We start from the raw sequence: 22,686 nt of genomic DNA, 5'->3' as shown, positions 1-22,686 counted from the left end.
TTCCTGCTGCTGGTGCCCCTTGGAACGGATGCCGTGTGTGTTTTCCCCAGCTGGGGAGCCGGGAGGTGGGCGTGCAGCAGCAAGCGACCAGCTGTGCGGCACACAGCTCGGCACAGCGGGATGAGTTCAGCCGTGCCTCCAGCCCTGGGCACCACCGGCACCGGGGCTGGGCTGGAGAGGGCCCCAGACATCACCAGGAAGGTCCTCCGGGAGGCAGGCAGCTGAACGACGGTCGGTCCCACGGGTGCAGGAGGGATCCCCCCTCCATGGGGATGGTGCAGCTCTGCCAGCCATGTCCCCCGGCCCTCGCTTCCCTGCGCAGTGCTTCGGCCGTCTCTAACACGGATTTCCCCCCGTTACACTTACACACCAGACTTGGACAAGGCGGCTGGACGTGAGCCGCAAGCGCCACCCCCGCCGGATGCCCCGCATGGCTCCTCGCCCAGCACAGCCTTGCTCCACGTGCCGCTGGAGCAGGGCTGCGACTCACGTCCCCGTGCCAGGCAGGTCTTGCCTCGGCACCAGCATTTCGGTTCTCGGTCACGTCCATGGCCAGGCCTGGGTTTCCTGCAGACGACTGAGCATCTGCTGATGGTGAGCGATGGTGCACCACGGTACACAGAAACCCTCCCGGGGCCGCACCAGCCCCAGGCTCAGCTTCCACGAGGAGCAGAGGCTGAAAAAGCCACTTCACCCGTGGCCTTTGCCGTGTCTCCCAGGGCTGAGCCGCTGCGGGGCCCTCCAGTCCTCCCACACCTCCCAGTCCCTCCCAGTACAGCGGCTGTACAGCACACAGCCTTCACCCCGCTGGGGCAGCCTTGCCCGATCTCCAAACCAAACCAGTGGCTTTATACATCCGTTCCCTGGATGTTCTGAAGCAGCAGAAACAGGGAGAGGAAAGAACGGCTCCGGCGGCCGGGCAGGGTGAAGGTCTCGCTGCTCGGGCACCAGTGGGACCTGCGCTGCTCCGCCATACCCAGGGGCGGGTTTCGCCCCGGCAGTTTGGCTCCCAGCCCCGGCTGGCCTGGCCGTGCAGGCGTGCTGGGGAGGCGATGCCCAGCCGGGAGCCCCGGCCCCTGCCCGCAGCCCAGCGCCTTGCCTGGTTGCCTCCCGCGGGGCCCCGCTGCCTCCGCGGCTGGCGCGGGCAGGAGGAAGCCACGGGCCACGATCGGACCCCATTTACTTTCAATTCAGTTTGAAACCTCTTCAGAAACATCGCCCTCGTAGACCAGTCGGGCTTAGCCTGCCCGAGCTCACCCGCAGTGCGCCCATGCAGCCAGAGGTGTCTATTTTTGTAGTTCAATATTTATATACTATATTAAAATGCTTTTACGAGATTCTCAGCAACAGTCCCTAAGCCAGCTCTTTGGTAAAAACCAACCCATAAACGTACGAGCTGCACTAGCAGGACAGAAATTAGCAGGTTTTGTACCTTTTCTTTGGCTGTGATGTGAATAGTCAGGCTTTGGAGGGCAAGACCCCTCCTGCTCCCCCCAGGGCACCCCCTTGAGGCTTGGGACCCCCCACTGCTGCTACTGTGGTCTCTAACGCCCCCCGAGTTCGGGAAGAAGCCTAGCAAAGCTGCGCCTGGGCGGGTCGCCAAGGCGGGGGCCCAGAGAGCGGTCCCCCTGACTGAAGCCGTGCAGAGGTGTGCAGCTCCCGGGCGCGAAGGCAAAGCCCTAGCAGGAAAGATTTGCAGCCGCTGACGTGTCCGGAGCCGCTGCCTCGGGAGTGCAGAGCCCGGCCGAGCCTCCGCTCGCTCCCGCCTGCCCTCCCCGACTGTCACCCCCCCCGCAGACGGGGTGCTCCCCTGCCCTGGCTGCAAAGCCGCAAAGCACGGTGTGCGCGGGCTGCCTTCCCGAGGCAGGCGGGGTGCGGGGGCAGCATGGGGTGCCTTGGTGACGCCCAGCTGGGGTACGAGCACCGGGGTACAGTTGCACGAGGGAGAAAAGCCCCGAGCCTGGCTCTCGGGAAGGCTGCGGGATGCTTCCCACCGTTGCAAAGGGATTTAAGGCGGGCTCTGCCTGCGCCCCGGCTCTGGGGTGAGCAGGGCGTGCGCGGGGCCCTGCTGTGGGAGCGGGGCAGTTTGTGCTGCATTGCACACGCAGCACCCGGGGGTGCGGCATCGCGGCCACCCGCTTCCCGGTGGCGTCACACAGGTGAGGCACCGTTCGGCCTTTGGGAATCGCTGTTTCTCTCAGGTTCCGAGAGGTTCTGCTGAGGTTTTGTCTCTATTCTCTTTCAACACGAGAGAGGTAATACGCGTCCCTGCGCTGTTTGGCTGCTCCTTAGCTGTGGTGTGCACAGCTGCTTTCCTCTCCGTCCTAGACAATCCTGATAGACAGAGTATGTTGCGTTTCTGTTGTAAAACCCGTGATAAGATCACGGTGTTCCTGACTGACCTGAGCGTTGAAAAGGGGAGGGAGAGGTACGATCCTTCTTCTGTGTAAATACCTTCCTAGCAATCATCATTTTTAGTGCCTAGTATGTAAATGAAGCAACCCTGTCTGAGCTGCAGGATCCTTTCCTCTTCACCGCTAATTAGCAGCTTGCTCACGGAGTTGATCTCATCTCCAGTCCCCCGATTGCTTCTCCCTCCTCCCGGTGCTCCCCGGTGCTCGCGGGCAGCTGGGCAGGCCCTGAGCCCCGCAGCCCTTGGACGTGCAGGCAGAGCTGCCTACAGCGAGGGGGGGTGTTCCCAAAGGGACGGAGAGGGAGCACCCCAGTTCCCCCCCTTCGCGCCAATGTAACGTGCTTGGAAATGAGTTGTCGGGGCGAGCCCTGCGCTTTTCTCTGGGCACCCTTGCCTCGGAGCGGGAAGGATCAGCTCCTGCGTGCTGTACCTGCTTCAGTCACTGCTGCTGTTCTGGGGGGGGAGGGAAGCTCTAGAGATACTATATATACACTTATATATATATATATATACACACGCACTTGTTTTGAAGGGAAAACACTGTATGATTGTAATAGAAATGATGTTGAGATAAATTATTTTAATCTTTGTATTTATATAAAATGATCAAATAGATCAAAATGATCCAAAAAAAAAAAAAAAAGAACAGAAAGGTAGCGTTCCTATTTTTTAATGAGTAGGCTGCTGTTAGCCCCAGCGAGCCCCGGGGAGCAGCGGGAGCCCAGGCAGTGCCTGCCCTCCTCTCCCCAGGCAGGGGGCTCTCACAGACCCCCGGTCGGGCTGTAACTGTCAGGTGTAACAGGGGTCTGCGGGTGCATTTAGTGCTGCCGGACTCCTTGGGAGCCCAAAGGGTGCACGCAGCTGCGCCGTATACCTGACACGCGTAGAGCCAGGAGTGTAACCGCTGACACCTATGTGCTTTGTGTGCAACAAGCGATGTTTGATGTTGAACTCGTAAAGCTTAATGATTAGACTGGAAATGGATGCATAGCAATAACGCTCGGTTGTTAAACAATGTCTTATGTGTATAAACCACAACGTGCTGAGAGCTTTCTGCGTACAGACGAACAGCCGGGCACCTCTCCTCTGCACCCCCTTCCTTTCTGCAGCTCTGCAGAGGCTCGTGGATTTGATGTGTTGGGTTTGCTAATCTCTCTCTTCCTTATTGCTATTATTTTTCCTAATGCTCTCTGAGAAAGTGATGTCTCAGATGGTGCAACCTCGCAGCAGGCGCGGGGCGAGCGGCGGGCGAGGAGGAGATGCACCAGCTCCACTCGCTGCAGCTGCGCCCGTGCTGGAGCCAACGGCACCGGTGGCAGAGCCAGTCCTGGCGACTCGGTGTGCCCTCCCCTGGACTTACTTTAACCCCAGGCAGACAGGTCGGGAAGTTCTCCCTCTTGACCCTGTTAATTAAAAAGCCATATTTTCTGAATGTGTTTGCTGGGGCTAACCTAAGAGCTCCTGGCTGCGTCCTTCCCGTCCCCGCTGTGCCATTGCGAGGGCCTGAACAGCGCAGCCGCTCCCCGAACCCCCCTCGGGAGGCTGCACGACCTTCCCGCTGCTGCAGGGCGCTGCAGAGACCTGTCCGCGGCGGGGCCTAATCCTGCCACCTTGGGGAAGATTTGCCCCAGGTTTTCTGTAAACCGCCTTACTGCAAGCGGAGGTGCAGGGCACAGCTGATGGGTGTTACACCGGGCAGCTGCTGCGGAGGGGCTGCGGGGTGGTCGTCTCTCCGGGGTGCCCAGGAAAGCTGGTAGCGACGCAGTGAGAATCCTCCTGCCTGAAGTGGCTGGAGAGCCGGAGCCCGCGGCGGTCAGGGATCGCTCTGCTCCGCGCAGTGCGTCTCCGTGCGTGGTTCCCCACAATAAGCTCCCAGGAGGCAGAGGAGAGGCAGCACCGCAGCGCTGGCTGGCTGGCTCTCCCCACCGGGAAGGTAAATCAGCAGCACGCTGATGGACTTTCATTTTCGGGACATTTTGGGGTGCCACATCTTGGGTCCTGCCCTTCTCCGGGAACACCAGCCCTCACTTCCCAGCAGCCCTGACGAGCCAGTCTCGCTGTAGTGACGCTGCAGCTGCCTCGGTGCACGTCTGTTCTTGTCACCCTCTTGCACCGTCGGCGCCTGGCTGCCAAGTCCTACGGGGAACGCGAAGGAGGGGAGAGAACTCCCTTACAGCCAGAGGTTGCCTCACGCCGTGGATAAGATCAGCAATGCCGGTGTGCCGGGGCTGGGTGAGCAAGAGAAACCTGGGATCAATGAGCGCAGCGGCCAGGAGGATCCCACCAGACGACACACTGCATAAAAGCATGAAGATAAAAGTGCCGCGTCTCCTAGCTAGTTAAAAGCTGCCCGTTGCTCCCCAAAGCCAGGTTTCTGCCTCTGTCTCCTCTCTGCCGGCGCTGCCCGGGGCTGGCCCTGCAGTGATGCTGCCGTCCCGCTCCCTGCTGCAGCCACGCGAAGGGCCGGCTCCCGTGGGCAGGGGGACACGGCGTGACACTCGGTACTCGCACCGTATCCGCTCCCTTCATTTCACCCTCCCTCCCCTCGTGCCTTCGGGCAGGAACAGGATTGCGAAGCTGCAGGTGTGAGTGTGAGAAGTGCACCCAACAGAAACCCAAGTGGCACCTGGTCCTCCGTGGGGTGTGGGGATGCCTCCTGCCTCTTCCCGACAGAGCTCGCTCTTCTTGTGGCTTCCAGAAAAGATCCCCTTTCCTGACATTGCAATTACAGCAGGAATGAAGCTATTAGGCCATGGGAATCCCTCAAATCTTTGTACGTCTGAAAAAACCAGACCCTTTCCCCCCAGGGGATGTGGGTAAGGTGCTGAGCCGCAGCCCTGCAGGGACGAGCACGTCCGTATTCGCGCGGGTGTTTCAAGGTCACGCAGAAGGTCGCTGTCATCCGAGTCCTTGCCGAGGCTGTGACGGGCCTCCCTAGGTGGGGACATCATCACCTCTGCCTGGCCAGAGCTGCGCTCGAGACCGCGGGGAAGGCCCTGCAGAGGGGACGGGAGGGAAGCACCCCTGGGTACAGCTCCCCCAGTCCCAGAACAGCTGCGGTTTCATCGGAGCAAAAATATTCTCCTTGGCTGAGCTTGCGAAGCTCAGCTGAGAACAATAAAAGCCTGTGCCTCGTGCTGGGGAGAGCCATTGCGGTGGGACAGATGCCAAAGGTTTGACACTGCTCTGCTTTATTTGAATGTTCATTTTACTACATGACACCATTATTCGCCAGGACGATGTTAATGTCAACTTTGCTTTTTAACCAAGTGCTTTTCAAAACGTGTCGATACCCAGAGACTAGAGTATGGAGCTGTACTTCAGGAGTCGTTGTAATATGCCTTTTTCTTAATAAAGAGACCGAAATCTGAGGAGGGTTGCGCTGTCCTACCCCAGCCACAAACCACGAACTGGGCTGGAGCCGCGTCGGCCAGCGGTGCCGGGCGGTGGGTCGCACACTGCCCGTCTGTCCCGAGCGAGGGGTGCACGGCCGCGTCCCGGCTCCCGGCCCCAGCGCACCCCTCCGTGTGCCCCGCCGCCGCCCCTCCAGCCCACCCTGTCCCTGGGACCCGCCTGGGGGGGAAATGGCGGGTTCTCCAAGTTTCTGCCCGTGTTTACCGGCTCCCCGCTGCCCTGGGCAGCACCCGCGGGGCCCGGCCCAGTCCCCGGAGCTCCGCCGGGAGCGGGAGCAGACGCGGCCGTGCGGGGCAGGTGCCAGGGCCCCCGCGCCACCGGCTCGGCCCTGCCGGCTCCCCGGGGAGGCAGGCCGGGCGCTGTCATCCCCCCGGGCGCGGCCCGCCGGGCCGACGACCTTGCGGCCTCCGGGAAGGTCGCACGCAGCCGGGCGGGAGCGAGCTGCTGCGGCAGCCAGTGACCTTCACCGGGGCCTGCGGGGCCTCCCTGGGCCGTGCCCCCGCCTGGCGCCCGTCCGAGCCGGCAGCCCGCCCGCGGCTGTTGCGGGCCTTGTGCGGGGCCTGCCCGCGGCCCCACGGCGGCGCCCACGACACGACACGACACGACACGACACGACACGACACGACACGACACGACACGACACGACACGACACGACTCTGGTCCGGGTGGCCGCCCGGAGGGGCGGTTCGCGCAGGGCGAGCCAACCGCGCGGCGCTGCCCCTTTAAGGCGTTGCCGCCGGGCGCGGAGGTTGGTCCCGGGCGGCGTGCCGTAGCGGCGCGCGGGGTCGCAGCACCACGTGGGGCCGGAGCGGCGCTGTCCTTCGCGGCGGGCGGGCGGGCGCGGGGCTCGGCGCGGCCCCATGGTCATTAAAGCGGACGAGATGCCGCCGGCCGCCGTGCCGGCCGCCGCGCAGGGCGGCGAGCAGCAGGAGCCGGGCCCCCGCGGCAGGAGGCCGGCGGAGACGCAGCAGCGCCCCGGTAAGGGGGCGCCGCGGCCGGGCCGGGGCCGGGGACTGCGGCGGGAGCGTGGGCCGGGCCTGGCGGGGCCTGCTGGGGCCGGGGTGCCCGACCCGGGGTGCCCGTCCCGGGGGTGCAGGCCCGCTCCTCCTTCCCGGCGCTGGGGCGCCCGGGGCCCGCCGGGGAGGTCGCGGGGTGCCGGGGGAGCGGGGGTCGCCGTGGGCCCCGGGACACTTCTGCCAACTTCGGCTGCTCGTCCCGCCAGGGGACACCCCGCCGGAGCGGCCCGGGCCCGGCCCGCCTGTTCCGCCGCGAGGTCAGGCTGCCAGCCCCCCGCCCCCGGGCCCAGGGGCCCCCGTTCCTTGCGGGAAAACCGTCCCGGGGCACGACGCCCGCTCCGCGGCTGGGGGAGGCTCCGCGCAGCCCGCGCCGGGTCCGCCGCTTCCCCGGAGAGGCGCTGGCTGCCGGGGGCGGAGGCCGCGGCGCTCGCAGCGGGGCCGGGACGCGTGATTCCCGCTGCTCGTCCGTGTTCGGCGAGGCCGCAGCCGGGGGAAGGGGCCCGGGGAAGCGGCGGGGGGACAGGCCGCGCCTTGCGGCGCCCCAGCCCGTCCCGGCCGGGCCCGTCCCGGCGGAGCAGGGAGCCCCGGGCCCCGGTGAAGGTCACCTTCACCGGGCCGCACCACCGCGCGGCCGCGGGGGGGGAGCGGCCGCTCCGGGCCCCGTGCGCTGCCCCGGCTGTCTCCGCCGCTGCCCGGGCCCGGGCCCCTCAAGCGGCTGAGCGGAGCGGCGGCGCGGCCCCCTCGGCGGTGCGGGCCGGGGCGGGGAAGCCGCGGGGCCGGGCCTGCCCGGTGTGCCCGCCGGTGCCCGCGCCCTGGCTGCGAGGAAACGGCCGCCGGTGCCGGTAGTGCCAGGAGCGGAGCGGGGCGGGCGGGGGCGGCCGCTCCTGGCGCAGGGGGGTTACGGGAATGGTCACCAGCCACCAAGTCCACTCCGGACACCGGGGGCATTGGGTGCACCCGCACACAGGGTGCTGCTGGCGCTGCCCGCGCTACGCACGTTGGTGTCTGTGTTGTGTGAGGTAAGAGAGGGCCGGGGTGTCCTGGAAGTTTGGAATACGGGAGCCATTGACATGTTAGGAAATGCTCAAAAGCAAGAACTTGGCTTTTCCTGGGAAGGGCAGATGGCTTGTATGAGAGCTTGGCTGAAAATTACACGTTTTAACTAGTTATCTGCTGGCTGCCCTTACTGAGGCCGGGTGGCTCAGGCCAGGGATGAGGTGCAGCCCCGCATCCTGACCGTCCCCAGCGCCTGCTCCAGGGCTCTGGGCACAGACCCTGCGAGGCTGCCCCCTGCTCTGGGTTTTGCTGAGTTTGGTGCGTTGTATCTTCAAGAGGTGACAGTCCTGAGCACTGGTCTCTGGCTCAGCCAAGGCCTTTTTCTCCAATCTTTAACGTACAAGAAGAAAGGGTAGAAGAAACGTGGTTTGTGGCTGGCCTTCGTCCCGAGGCACTTGTATCCAGTGAGCGAGTGACCCGCCACTTCCTCCCTCTCCTGATTTTATGGTGGTGAGGTTAATTTTTGAAGTTTGACGCCTAAAGCAAAGTTCACCAGCGTTTGGTGCTGGAGCAGGCTGGACGCAGTTCAAGAGTGGGGAGCGCAGGGCTGAAAGCCTCCCCCTCCTCCTGCGCGCCAGTTTTTAAAGCAGGCGTCACACCTGCAGTGCCAGCAACTGGGTTAAAAAGTTACGCTGCGTAATCTCCGCCTCTTAGGGCGCAAGCTGATTGCCGAAGGAGGCAGGGAGGTGGAAAAATCCTCCCCGTGTTTCAGCACTGCAGGATTGCTCAGGCATCTTGTGGGTCTGGGGAGGCGGGGGAGGAAGGCTCTTGTCTGGCCTGGGAGCCTGGGGCTGAGGCAGTGCCTCTGGCCGTGTGGCTCCCAGGCAGAGGTACTGCAGTGGAGGTGAGGACAGCCTGTCCGTGTTGGCGTCGGCCTGATGAGCTCTGGCTCCCAGGCCTCTCCTTCTGCCAGGGAAAATCGGCCTCCGCTCTGTGTACCCGCTGTTGCCCACGCGGCTTGCAGAGCACCTGTCTTGGCTACCCTGCTTTGTCTGAAGGAGCCGGTCAGTACCGCTGGGCGGTGGGCAGGCTCCAAGCGGGCTTCTCGCTGAGGAAATACACCGCTCTGCCAGGCCTTGAGCCTTGGGGGTTACCTTCTCCGCATCTGAAAAGGCGAGAGGGCAGGTGACTGCTTCTTATAGGTAGCCACCTATAAGCCAGCCAAAACTTGAGGCCACTCCATCCTTCTGAGTACAGAAACACAGAAAACCATGAACAGTTGGGGTTCCTGTAATGATTTCTGATGGGGCAGTTATGGGTTAAGTTACCTTTCTTATTAGCTAGCACAAGATCAAGAGACAGCCATTGTATGCAGCATTTCTTGGATTATTTCTGTTCCTACAGTTGTCACTGCCTTAGAACAAGTTTCTCATGTGCAAGTTTAGCAGTGCTTCTAGCTACCATAAAATGGTTTTCAACCTCACCTTGCCCAAAAATTTGCCTTTTCTAGCTTGGTGCCCCTGTCCTTCCAGGCCACCCATATCTTCCAGCCACGTCTTCTGTTAAAAAAGCGGAGAACGCAGGTGTTAATGGAAAACTGCTGTGGAGGCAAGGGTAGCTGTGCATTAGTAACAAGGTCAGAAGACTGATTCTTAATCTCAGGATCTGCTATCGCTGTCTGTCACCCGACCTTGGAGGTTTGCTGGTGTTTTGGAAAGGGCTGAATTGCTGGCAGTCAGGGTTTTTTTAATATGCAGTTGTAACAGGCTTGGGGGAGAGGATCGGAGGAATATTGTGCAAGAGAAATCTGATCACCGCTACAAGGTTAAGAGGAGGAAAGGAGTGTGATAACACAGCATCTGTGTGGCAAGCTGGGGGGGTGGGAACCTGAGGGGATCATGTCTGGAGCCGTTCTGCTGGTGGAATAAGAGTTGAGCTCCCGCTGGAAGCTCGCTGCTGCCTCTGCCTGAGCAGCCTCGCTCATGGGTTTCCCAGCTGAAAAGTGGAAGTAGGTAGGTCAGGAACACGCACCTAGATAAATCCACTGCCTCGTGCACAGTAAGAACAGCGTTGTGTTGCAGAGTCCTGTGTTTGTCATCTGTAAATGACTAAACTTAGCAGCGCACCCTCTCCTGACGTAGCTTTCCAGCGCTCGCTTTGCGTTCTTGCATTGCGCTCTATTGGTTGTACTAGAAAGTTGTTATTTCTAGAAGCTTTAAAGGTCTGAAGTTCATGCATTTTTTTGTTTACATTTGAGAAGTAGAACCAGTCCATAGAGCAGTGCTTGGACAGAGAAAGATGAAAACCAGAGTGTGGTTACTCCCATGGTGATGGTGGCTGTTGCTCTTTGGAAGCAGGTCAGTGTTTCGCCAGTAGTAGGAAGGCTGTCTAAGGGTTAGTGTTTGGTTCTTGCCTCCTGCAAGTGGGCACTTGATATAGCAGAACTCGCACGTGCCCATTTGGTGGTTGAGCTTTCTGTTGCATTCCACCTTTTTAACGTTGGTGAGACTGGGGCATGTGGTTATCTGGCATTTTCTTGACAGTTTGGTGTAGAGGCACTTGCACAGGTGACAAACATTTCCTCTTTGGGTGGGAAAATAGATCTATGCTTGCGGGAGTAAGCTCTTTCCTCGAGTTGAAGAAGTAACTGCTGTGGTGCTCACCAGCTGCTTGACCAGTGCTGAGGGAAAAGTCCCATGAAGCAGGCCACTGAAGTAAAGTTTCCTACAGCTAAGTGACATTAGAGTAATGGCACATTTTTTTTAAAAAAGCATTTCCTTCATTTGCCTTTCACTTTGAAGAGAAAAGCTCTACTGCAACCCTTTGACAAAACTGCAGGCTCAGAGGAGTTTTATGTAGTTACTGTCCAACAACATAAAACTGCAGGATCGTGACTCTTGCCCTGCTTGCCCAGAGCTACCGCGGGTCGGATTAGCCTGACACCAGCCCTCCTTCCCGGGCTCTCTGCTAGCTAACCTTCTGCTGTTACAGTTGGATGAGGCTGGAAGAAATGGTGACGTGGATATTGGCTGTTAGCAAGCCGTGCCCGCGCAGAGCGCCCTGCGAGCAGGCACCGGGGGTAAGTGTCGTCACTGTCAGTGGCGCTGGAGCCTCCGCCAGCCTGGAAGCTCAGTGTGCAGGTTCGGCTGGGCTTGAGGTGGGCTCTGGTGCCAGCTCGGGTTATGGCACTGTGCGAGGTAGGACAGGGTGCTCGGTGTCCCTGGCAGAGGGGTTTCTGCAGGCCAGGCAAGTTTCCCAGGCTCCCGCCTGTCACACGCTCTGGTAGAGCTGCAGGGAGCAGCCGTCCAGCCTGTTCCCTGGGGCTGTGTGCGGCTCCAAGCAGGCCCAGGGCAGCCACGGGCAGCTGGCACAGGGCTGGCCGGGTGGGAGGCTGCGAGCTAATCAGCACATCTGCGCCGCAGGATGCAGGAAGGCAGCGGGAGCTGCTGAGGACAACATGGCAGCTGTCGGATCTCCCCTGCAAACCTTACCCGGAGCTCCCTGCCGGCACCTCTGCGGGTCTTGGGGCTCTCGGCCGCATTAAGGTTTATATAGGGCTCTTGGGACTGGCAAAGTTGGTCTTTCCAGGCTTGTGCTGCGTGGAGTCTTCCCCAGAGCCGCTGCGGTTGTGGTGACAGGTGTCAGTGGTAGCGTGGGGTGAAGCTGGAGTTTTCGCTGCGACACTGTGGAGCTGTGGCTGTTGCCTCCCAGCGTGTCTGCTTCTGTCTGCAAGCCTGATGTTCCACTGGTCCCACTGTGCGCAGAATCTAACGGGATAGTTTGCTGTCTTGGGCTTTCGCTGTCTCAGTAGCTTTCTGAAACTAAGGTATGTGCCAGAATAAAATACATGTACCTGGAGAATTATCGACTGATGCTCGGTGCCTGTCTGAAATGGGATTCCTTCATCCAGCTCTCCTCTCTTGAAATTTGAGAAATGTGCTCTTCCTAACAGAGTTGATGTTTCTGTTGGTGCTGATCTTTGCACTTTGCCTTAGGTCCTAGTCTTTGCTCCTGATTCGGTGGTGTTTGAATTGCATGTTGTCGTAGCAGAGTCATCCAGCCAGCTAGTTTCAGGACTTAAGTTTCGAAAGTTTTGGCCAGATAGAAAGTTTACAAATGGGTTTAGATGTAGTTCCCAGGTGTGGAGAGCACAGCGTGGGTAACTCAGGGTGCCAAATGCAAAGCAGGAGGCATTTCAGTGGCTTGTAAATGCCTGAGCAGGCAGCTGTGGGACCCCGTGAATGCCCAGGGGCACGGCTGCAATACAGATGTCCCAGTATCTGTACAAATACAGAAAAGCCACAAACTTCTAAGTAGGCTGGGATGTGGCTTGAGTTGTTTAGGTCTATCCAGCCAAATCTTACTGGGGATGCATAAGAGCTAGGAATGAATAATTTCCCCACTTATCATCTTTGGATTGTTAGTGTCGCAGGACAGACGTCAGGACCAGAGCGCCACACGCTGCAGCCCTGCCACGCTCTCCGTGCGAGTCAGTCCCCCATGTTGTAAAGCTGCTGAAAAATAAATGCAGTGCTTATACCTCTACCCACAGATGGGTTATAACCAATTTGAGTTTAATGATGGCAGCAGAGCAGCTCTAACGTTTCACTGTGGGCCCTTATTCAAAGAAGTGCTTGTTGCACCTAAAGTGCTGAAAGTTTCTGGGAAGCTGTGGTTTCCGCGGGGAGGTAGAGGGAGGCACGTCCGTGCTGTCTCCCACCTGCCCTGCTGGCATGTCCTGCAGAAACATTTCTGCTAGGGCCATCTCTGGAGCTAATGCCTATTCATTTAGTCAGTTTCTTTACATTCATTAAACTATTTATTTTGTTTAATTTATTATTCAGCTAAAATTTAATTTGCATTAGCTATACTGACACCAGCCTTCACGTGTTAAAGGTAGCACAAAGGAACTTGCTTTGGCTTGACTTGAAGAAATGCTGCTCAGCTTCATGACACCTCCTGACCAGGTACTTCTCCAGGAGGAGATTTCGCCTCTGCCCAGAAGCCTCTTGATAAGGAGGAAGAGTTGAAGTTGTCAGTACATCTAAATGCCTTCAAAAATCATCAGAAAACCATGAGTTACCGATGCTGATGTGATCTGAAAGTTGGTGCTGGCTCCCGGGGCCGAGGGGTGCCTGGTCTCAGGGCTCCCAGGCTCAGCGGCTCCTGCGTCGTAGGAGCAGCCCTGGGGTGCCCAGGGCTCCTTGCTTCTTGGGCAGGAGCTCAAACGAGCTGGAGTGGGAGAGACTTCTCTTCTGATTCCTCTTCCCTTTGAAAGGACCACAGAAGCTAGCCAGGGGGTTCTGTGGAGAGCTTTTGCTCTGTTTTTCAGCTGGTTTCTGCCTTTCTCCTGGCAGATGGCTTGCTGGCACAGGGGCTCCGGGGGCTGCTCCTGGCCTTCCCAAGGCCACCTTTGGAGAAGGGATTGTCCTTCCTCTGCGTGTGTTGTGTTGGCCTTGAGCAAGTGATCACGTGAGCCGTGTGATCTTAGCTTTGTTCTGGTTTTGAGATTTTTGCGCTAGGGATGTGGCATGTACTTTTCTTCTGCTTGGCACAGAGTTGGGCCCCTTCCTGCCTGTGAAGCAACGTCGAGCGCTCAGGAGACTTGCTGAGGAAGCCTGTGCCGAAACCTGGGCTGCCCAGGAGTGGGGGGGCTGTCAGGTTTGCTCACCAGACACGAAGGCTTTCCCAGGCAGGTCCGAGGCTGGTCGGTTCAGGCTTGCACGTCACATCACACGTGTCAATGATCTGGCTCTTCGCATGTGTCCCAGGAATCTGGGACCACCGAGGGGACCTGAGTAGCCAAATGCCCAGCAGCGTGTGTGTTGGTGTGGGATGTGTGCCTGCGCACGAGGAGCCGTGATGCCCGGCCGTTGCTGCCGGGGGAAGGCGAGGAGCGGGCGGCTGCGGCGCGGCCTCTTTGGAGGCATGCTGCGGCCTGCTCAGCTGCAGCCTCCCCGGGGTGCCTGGGGCTTGCAGAGATCTCCAGCTCCGTAATCCCTCTTCAGTTGCCGGGATTTCTTAAATGCAGAGAAAGGAGTGATGTTAGGGGGTTGTGTGTGTGGTTTTGTGGGTTTTTTTTCTGTGTTTGACATGGCAGAGCAGGGTGAGAGGACACAGAATTCGTCTGGAAACTACTTACTGGTTCACTGCCTGGCTGTTTTGTGCTCGCCTGCTTAGTATGGATGGCTGTGCCTGGGCCCAGGCGTGCCATAGTAACTGCCCTCGCCTTGTAATTCAATGCATCTCACTTGCTTACAGGTTTGGCAGCACTGAAGCGCTCTAGCACTCGTCACATGCTGCACTGGTGCAGCACTCGAGATCGGACTATTTATAACCACCTCTGGGTCGGGGCGATCGGTCCGGCATCCCTCTGCGAGCGTGCCTGAGGAACCTGTTAGATACACGTCTGGTTTTCCTCTGGCGCGGTGGGGAGAGGAGAGCTTCAGCTGCGGGGAGCTGCTTTTGGTCTTCACGGATAGCGTGGCGATGTGAGCGTGGCGGTCGGGGAGAGGGGCGAAGGTGCATGGTGGATGAAGGTCACTGGGCAGCACTTTGGGAGAACTGCTGCAAGACCAGCGTCCGGTTCTGGCAAGCACACGGGACGGGAGCTCAGGGTGTGCAGGATACTGCTCGGAGTCAGACAGTCCTCTGCGTCCCGCCACCCTGGGGCCAAGTAGGAATTTTCTTTGGAGAAGGCGGCGTGAGAAGGCGAGCAGGTCCCGGCTGCAGAGGGCGAGGGCTGCCGCGTGGGAGTTTGCCTTGTGGGGACTTCAATATATGTGTGCAAACAAAACAAACTTTTCTAATCCGGTGCTGCATGAGCCAGGCTGCTTGTGATCATGGGGAACAGCCTTTTTGCAAACTGCTGCAGGCATGTCACCGATCTAATCTTCCAGACGCGCAGCTTTAACTCGCCCGACGAGAGGTCACCCCTCTTACCAAAGCCTCCCGTGAGCTGCGCTGCCTGCCCGGGGGTGCCAGAAGCTGCCCAGTGCACTGGGCTGTATCCAGACATCATCCCCAGCGAGGCAGTGGCTGGAAGCCTGCAGAAGTGCACCAAACACATCCGAGACCTATCCAAAGCCAAGGACGACGAAGGAAGGGTGACCGTCTGTGATATGAGCTGTTTGAGACCCGGCGTTGGCGCCGCCGGCCTGCTGCGGCAGGCAGAGGCATCCTGTGCGGTGGCTGTCCTTCCAGCCGACCTTGGGGAAGGGCCGGCGGGGCTGGTCGATCATGCTCAGTCGCTTGGGGCCTGCCAGAGCTGCGTGAAACTTGAGGACAGCAGCTTAGCCCACAGATCTTGCCGCCGGGAGGAGCACGTGGCAGCAGCTGATGGGGGGGATGCGGCCCCTGGAGCACGTCCCGCTGACCGGGGCCACGGCGAGGGACAAGCAGCCTTGCATTTAGACGCAGCCTTAGCGAGTCCGGACAGCGTGCCGAAATGCAGAGGTACTGCTCCCTTCCCGGGGAGCCCTGGGACACCTTCCTCTGCTCTGCCAGCAAGCGCGGGAAAAACCCCGCTGGCCCAACAGACTGTCGTGCCGGCTGTCCCCCCTGGTGAGGTGCCATCTAAGGCTCGGGACAAAAGTACTGGTTTTGTAGTGACGGGCCCTGCTGCCCGCCCTGGCGGCGGGTCAAGCTGTGATCCTGGCTCCCAGGCGCAGGCACTGTCCTCAAAGCAGCAGAAGAAGAGGAGGAAGAAAAAGAAGCTCACGCTTCTAGGTGCTCAGTGGCATGGTGCTCTGTCGTTCTTCGTGTAGCCAAAACACTGTATGCCCGTAACGGGGGTGGGTGGCTGCGTACGCCCGTGGCATGGGGCAGGACGAAGGGGATGGGAGGCAGTGTTTTAACTTCATGGCAGAAGGAAAAGGAGGAAGGTGGTGAGATACTCCACCTGGTCACCCATGGAGTGACCTGTCTGTGCCTTGTCCGTGTTAGCAAAGCAAACATAAGGGGGTTTTGCTTGTTTTTTCCTTAATTCATAAGGCAAATCCTTCTCTTGTTGACTGCAAATGCGTTCTTGTAAAGGATGGGAGCAGATCTGCCAGGCCCAGCCTGCAGCAGCGCAGACAGGAGTGCGGGGCGGCAAGGGACCGAGCAGTGTTTGCTCAGAGCCTTTGGCTCCCTTCAGCTGCGCGCGGGTGGGAGGAGATGCCTGACCTGCAGGGATGGAGCAGCTCTGCGGCTGCTCCGAGCGCAGGGGCGGGATGTTCCTTCTCCTTTGCCCAGCACATCTTCCCAGCGTGGTGGGGACAGCGGGGCCTCAGCCAGTTGCTGCAGCGTGGGAGGGGAGCAGCCACTTGGTTGTATCCTGCTGTCCTCCTCTCCCACTTCTGTGTGAACTGACACAGCATGGCTGGAGTCCACGCCGGTTGTTCCTGTGTGGCACTGGTGGTAACTCAGAGTGGCTTTTGTCCTTGCCAGGACTTGTAAGATATGAGAAACTCAGATTATTATTTTTTTTTTAAGTCTCACAGTCCAATTCTGCTTTTCTATCACTGTATTTTGGTTTTGTTCGGTCCCTGGGCAGTAGCTGAATTTTGGTCTCAAATGCTGTCTCTTGGTGTGCCTGGTGGCATGAGGGGATGTGTGGCTGACCCGAGCCGGTTGCTTGGTTTGTGGTAGAGCGCCTGGTTGGCTGTCCACACGCCTGTCAGCGTGCCGGTGGTGCAGGCACAGCTGGTTGGGAGACTGTGCGGAAACTGTCTCGCACTGCTCAGAATTCGAAATACCTTTGCAGTGGGAATGGCAGAATTGGGGCCCTCAGAATGACACAGGAGTGCATTTCTTATCGGCTCCCAAACTCAGTGACGGAAAAGGTAGGGTTTTAATTTTCAGTTTTTGCACCTCTAATAGTCTCTGCTGTTACTAACTGTAGGGGAGGAAACTCATCATCTACAGAGCAGTCTCTCCAGACCAGGCTAACTCAGCAACATAATGTTACCATCTTTTTGACCTGATAATATAAGAAGAGGATTAGTGACTGTCTTTGGTTTAGAAGATTTGTTTGAACGTTAATAAGTTATTAAAACTTCCCGTGATCTATGCTGTCTATTACTGTGTGCAGCAGCAATATTCAGGTTCAGGTGTGTCCCCCTTTTCATGCCGGGATCCTGACCGGTCAGGTTTGCGAGGTGTCCGCCATCTCTGCAGGCTCACAGAATAGGAAGTGTGATTAAAACATATGTACTTGTTGTCCAGGTGCAAAGATGAAACTCAGTCCTTTTGCTGAACCTCTCTACCAGGTCTGACCCGCAGTCAGGCAGTCGATTCCTCCCGGTGAGGTGGTGCCTGTGCCACCGCCGCCTCCTCCCCTCTTCAGTGTTCTGCTTTGCCTGTTCTTCTAATGCTGTAGTCTTGCGTGCACTCGGGATTTGTTCACGCTGTGCTCCGCGTAGCAATGAGAACATTGCGTTACAGCTCGGCTGCCAGCCAGCACAAGCCAGAGCTTAGCAGCCTCAGATGTGCCTGCGGGTACAAACTGAGGGCTGAAAGGAGAAGGGTCCTTGCTGGGACGCTGGTGCGTCCCTTGGAATGACAGGGGAGCCTGGAAGTCACGGCCTCTGATCGAGACCGCAAAACCACGTCTCAAGGCTGACGTATTCTGGGAGGGATCTCCTGCTCAGTCTCCAGCAGCGTGAGCGGGGTGGTAAGCGGAAGGAGTGGTGGGGTAGCACCCCTGGAGCGGGTGGGACTGCTTTCCCGTGACTCAGCTGCCTTCTGCAAAACCATCTGGGGTGCATCGCACGGTGCTTCTTCCTGCGGGCGAGAGCTTGCAACTAAACGCAGCTACTGACCTGTTTGGGGCTTGAACCGAGGGCAAGTAACAGGAGAGAGGTCTCTGCAGGTGTCTTTCGGGTGTCCCTGTTGCTCTTCATGCCATCTTGAATATGCTGAAATCAAGTGCCTGATGCTTTCGCCTCACTCTCCCTGCTGGTGCTGCTGAGGCCATGGCACAGCTGGTCTGCAGCAGGTGGTAAGAACTGGTGACCCACTTTAAGGCAGGCGGGTGAAGCTCCGCTTCCCCGTGGGGAGAGCACACACGGTGAGTCAGCACCCAGCAGGCAACACATCCTCCAGGCAAGCTCGCCTGCGCTGCCGTCAGCTGGGGTTGAAACAAAATGCACTGTTTTCAACAAAACATACCTGTTCTGTAAAATCCCACTGGAAAGCCTTCACTGGCCTGAAATCAGAGGGTTAACCTGCTGGACAGCCAGTCTTTCTTGGTCCAGGCTTAACTTTTGTTTCTAAACATAAGACAGTGCTGGCTGGAGCTGGATCTTCTGGCATAAGGAGATGTGAAGGTGTTGCCTCTACATGTCTCTTCTGTCACGCAGTGCAGAGCTGCACCAGCCCCGTCTTCACTCAAGTAGGAAAAGGGGGATAGAAAGGGGGAAAACGTTGTATTTCTGCAGATAAGAAATGGTCTTTTGATTTCTGAAACAATTGGTAGTTTGGGGATCTGATACCACTGAGTAGGGAAAAGTAGAAGTGTGGTCCTGGTTGGTAACTTTTCCTTTCTGCATGCAACCTTTCTCTGTCTTGCTTTGCTTTGCAGCTGAGGGTGTTTGCTGTGCTCAAGACCAGTGTGTGCATGGGTTGTTCAGCGCTCACGTGAAGCCTGTCTCCTCCTGGTTTGGTTAGTCCCTCTGCACTGCTTTCCTTCTCCCCGCTTCCAGCTCTGGCCAGTTAATTTCTGCTTGCTATGGAGGCACCTTCTCTGCTGGATCTTGCTGAGAAAAAAGATGTAAAACAAAATCACATTTACTCAGGATGACAGCGTCCCTTTCAGGAATATCCTGCCAACTGTGTGGCACAGAAGTAGCTTCAGTGCCCACCTCACTACTGCTGATAAGTCGGTTGGTTGGAAAGCATCCTTGATCAAGCCTTTACTGTGACTACCAGTCACAGGAGTGTGCCTGGAGCATGGCACAGACTGCAGAGCATCAGGACAGGCGACATGACTGGGAATGTGAGCAGAGAGACAGGAGCTGGTACATCCCATGGGCTGCTCCCTCCACACCTCAGCTGCCAGCAAAAGTCCGCTGTTTGTCAGCAGCACCTTGAGCTTGTCATCTGTGACGCTGTTGGAAAAGGTCCTTGGCCGTGGACGGGTGGAGACTGGGGGTCTCAGGCTGTGGGCAGCACCGCTGCGGCTGTGCCTGGATTTTGCCCTTGGTGTCTGCTGCCACAGCAGTTGAAGATGGGCTCTTGGGTCTTTTGTCAGTGCTACGGCCTTCGTCGTAGCCAAATTCTGCCTCCCCTTTCTGGCTGCTACAGCAGGAGCAAAAGCTTAGAGATCCTGCCCTGCTTGGGTGGGTAGGGGCTGGACCACGCCTGGCTCGGGAGCCTGCCGGGTTGTCCTGTCTGCAGGACTAGTAGCCCCAGGTGTGGCTGCCTGCGCTCCCTCCTCTCGTTCAGGCAGCGCAGGAGGAGCGTGGCTGTGCTGGCTGTAGGGTGTGATGAGGGGCTCTCCCCAGCCCTCTGGGCAGGGCCTGGCTGTTCTGAAACCGCGTCTCTTGGGGCACTCTTGTGTGGAGCTTTTTCCCTCCTCTCTAGCATGACTGCAGCTTGCTAGAGCCAGAGCCCAGCCTCTCGTCTGGCTTGCCCGTGGTTTCATCTGTCAAAGAAATGAACAGCTCGTGTTGGGGACATGTGCAAAGTGACAGGGAACATGAGCAGCAGCTGCCAAGATGCTGAAGGCAGCGAAGGCTGCTTAAGGTAGCTGGGTTACCTGCTGCCCTTTGGAACGGGCGTGCTTTCCTTGTGTTTCGTGCTCTCTTTCACCATGTCCTAATTCAGCCTTGACAGTTGTCCCTGAGGTGGGTTTGCTCTTGGCAGTCGTAGTCTGGAGCAGGAGCGTGACCCTCCAGGGACACCTCAGCAAGGCCTGTCGCTGCAGCCTCGTGTTGCGCTCCAGAGGCGTGCGAGGGGCTGTAGCATTTCCATCCCTGTTCTTATACATGGTGACGGCTGGATGACTCTTCTGGGCTGCTGGAGCAGTTGGGGCTGATAGGTGAGAACTAACCGTGGTAGCTTTAGGTCTTCAAGCCACAGCGCCAGTCTGCCTTTCAGAAATGACGGAGGTTGAGCTGCCATCTCCCCTGGAGCGCAGCTGGAGCTGGGACTGATGCCTTGCTGGGAGGTGAGGAGGAGGAAAGAGGCCTGCCAGATGGAGCTGGCTGGAGGACTACAGCTTGGTGCTCAGCAGCCTTGGGGCATTAACCTGGCTTTGTGCTGCCCCAACCCGGTGCAGCCTTTTGGAAAGGCCATTCCCATGCCTGGGAAAGCACCCAGCCCGCTCCGCCTGTGAGTGGGTGCCTGGGAGCACCAGGCTGGAACTGCCATGTGTGACTTTGGGGGTCCAGTGGCCGGGTGTGCTGGCCGTGCATGGCTGGGACGGGACAGCCGTGCTGTGAATGCACCCTGTGGGGCGTGACGCCCGCTCCCTTCCAGCATTCGCTGCTTAGGGTAGGCAGGTCGGAGCGGTGCCCTGCTCCCAGGCTGGGGGCAAAGGGGGTCTCTTCCCTCTCCCAAAGGCTGTCATCAGCGGCTCTTTCCACAACTCCAGCCTACCCCAGCAGCACCTCAGTCCAACAACGCAGTGGATCCTCTTTAGCCTGGTCCCCAGCCTGGTTTGGTGGGCGTACGCTACCCTAGCAGACCAGCAGCTTCCTGATCTTATCAGCACTCTGACATTATCCGCCTTATTGGAAAAGAAAACAAACCATTGCAGGAGTGGTGGAGTCGGTACAGAGAGCTCCCCGTCCCTGTGATGCATCTGTCTAAATGAGCACTTAAAATGTCGTCATCTTTTTCTTGAATAAAATTGCTTAGGCAAAGCCTCGCCCTGGCACCATGGGATCTCTGCGAAGTATTTTGGAAATGCAGAGGGTGGCCAGATGCAGGCAGGGGCGTGGGAGCTGTTTGTGTGCCTGTGGAGTAACCTGGCTCCCATGTGATGCGCAGCTTAGCAATGCAACTGCTGTCTCTTCCCCTCCCTTCTCTCCTGGCTGAGCAGTAGCGTACCAGGAGGTATGTTAGGAGCTGCGTAACATGTTGGTGCAGAGGTTACAGCTGCCTCCAGGCCGCAAAGCACCACACACCCATTTCTTTTAATTAAGAGGCTTCTTAAGACTAAGCTGAATGTGTTGTACACTGACCCATCCTTCCTGCTTTCCTTCCCTCCCCTCTCCACACACGGTTTGTGGAAGATGCAAACCCCGCAGGCGAGCGAGAGCATGTTAATTGTGCTGTGAGGGGAAGGGCCTGGCACACCTATGTCTAGTAAACACCAAGTGCAGAATAAAACCCTTTCTGCCTTTTAACCCCTGGGTCACTTGGGCTGGCCAGGGGACAGTGGTGCTGTCCGAGCCAGTCTCTCCAGGCACTCGGAGAGGACCGTCCATTTGCTCAGACCATGTCTAAATCTCTCTCTTCTCACGCAGAGCACCCATCTGGCGTGGCACTGATGAATGGCAGCGGCCCGCACGAGAGCCTCAAGGGTGAGAAGGATGCCAGGCAGAACGGTCACGAGGAGGCTGACCCGGGAGAAGATGGGAATGACCAGGAGGTCATTGTCATACAGGACACAGGCTTTACCGTCAAGATCTGTGCGCCAGGGATAGAGCCCTTTTCCCTGCAGGTACCTCCCTTTGCCGGCTGGGGAGGGGAACGGAGGCGGCGCTGGAGGAGGAAGAGGCGGGAAGCGTTTGAGCCAGGGCACACACAGCGCTGTCCCTTCAGCCAGGCAGGGAAGGGGACAGGGGACTGTGCCCAGGAAGGCCCCTGTTAGCCCCCGTGGTCTGGACAGTACCTTCAGGCTGCTCGCAGCTCCCTGTGTGTCCTCTGATGGGATTGAGTGGGGAAGGAGGCAGCAAAGCATGGAGGGTGCAGGAGAGAAGCTGCCTGACCAGCGGCTTCTAGAGAAAAAGGAAGGAAGAGGTAGACGTGAGCAACAGGCTGTCTGGCACAGGCCTGCCTGGGCTTTGCGAGGATGAGGAAGGTGTTTTGCTCCGCATCCCAGGTGTGGAGCAAGGAGAGGGGGAGTTAGCCAAGGTGTATGTGCTCCTTGTCCAACATGGAGGGGCTCAGGCATGGAGCTGAGCACAGGGCAAATGCCTTCCCACTTCTGGGCTGTTTTAAAGGAGGGATGTGAAAACATGATTTCTGGATCTGACTGTCAGGAAGGGAAAATCCCTTACTTGCCCAGCGGTTTTGGCATGCTGCTCCTTCAGGCTAACCTGGGTTTGGTACAGTGACGGGTGCTAGCACAGCTCGGGGAGCTCAAGCACCAGCCTGAAGATCAAGGGAATGATGCTCTGCACAGTGCTCTGCGTGTCATGTGGACAACGGCATGTGCTGCCAGATCAGAACAGGCTTTGACATGCCTAGCTGATATTCCAATTTAGCTTGATACTTCACTGAAAACCATTTGGATGAAGTATCTCTTAATTTTGAGGGGAGGTGTCTGGAGTCTAAACTAAGTGAGAAGTCTTATCTCCCCAAGACTAGCAGAGAATGCAGTGAAATTATATCCCCTGTGGAACTAGCTGTATCTCAGCCTAGCTTATTTCTCCTTTAAATCCCCTTGGCTGTTAGTTTTAATAGACTAATAATAGCAGGTCATGTTGTTTACAGCAGCTTATGTAAAATACCCTGAGTCGTCCTAGCTTGAGAGCAGTGTCAGTGGTGCTGGAGCCAGAACAGGGAGGCAGGAGAGCTGCCCTGGCACAGAAGCCAGGGCAGTTTCTTGCATCACGAGAGCTGTGCATTTGCAGGTGGCGTGCCCTGGACGTGTGGCACTGGCACGGACACGCCGTGCTGCGGGTACCATGGCA

At 58.2% G+C, this 22,686-nt stretch overlaps 1 protein-coding gene across 2 annotated transcripts in view; it reads left to right on the top strand.

Moving 5' to 3' along the window:
* The first annotated feature begins 6,603 nt into the window (after window positions 1-6,603).
* CLUH (clustered mitochondria homolog) overlaps window positions 6,604-22,686 on the top strand; it is a 40,046-nt gene continuing 23,963 nt past the window's right edge. The window contains exons 1-2 of one of the 2 annotated variants that reach the window (XM_054847403.1): window positions 6,604-6,806; window positions 21,295-21,491. In XM_054847403.1, the coding sequence (XP_054703378.1) occupies window positions 6,689-6,806; window positions 21,295-21,491 (315 nt within the window). In that variant the 5' untranslated portion in view covers window positions 6,604-6,688. Of the gene's footprint in view, window positions 6,807-14,181; window positions 15,569-21,294; window positions 21,492-22,686 lie in introns of those variants that run through there. The other variant, XM_054847402.1, reaches the window with a different exon arrangement.

The sequence above is a fragment of the Grus americana genome, chromosome 19 (assembly GCF_028858705.1).
Source record: "Grus americana isolate bGruAme1 chromosome 19, bGruAme1.mat, whole genome shotgun sequence".
Classification (NCBI taxonomy): Eukaryota; Metazoa; Chordata; class Aves; order Gruiformes; family Gruidae; genus Grus; species Grus americana.
The sequence above is the reverse complement of the archived record's forward strand: the minus strand, read 5'-3'. Positions and strand labels throughout refer to the sequence as shown.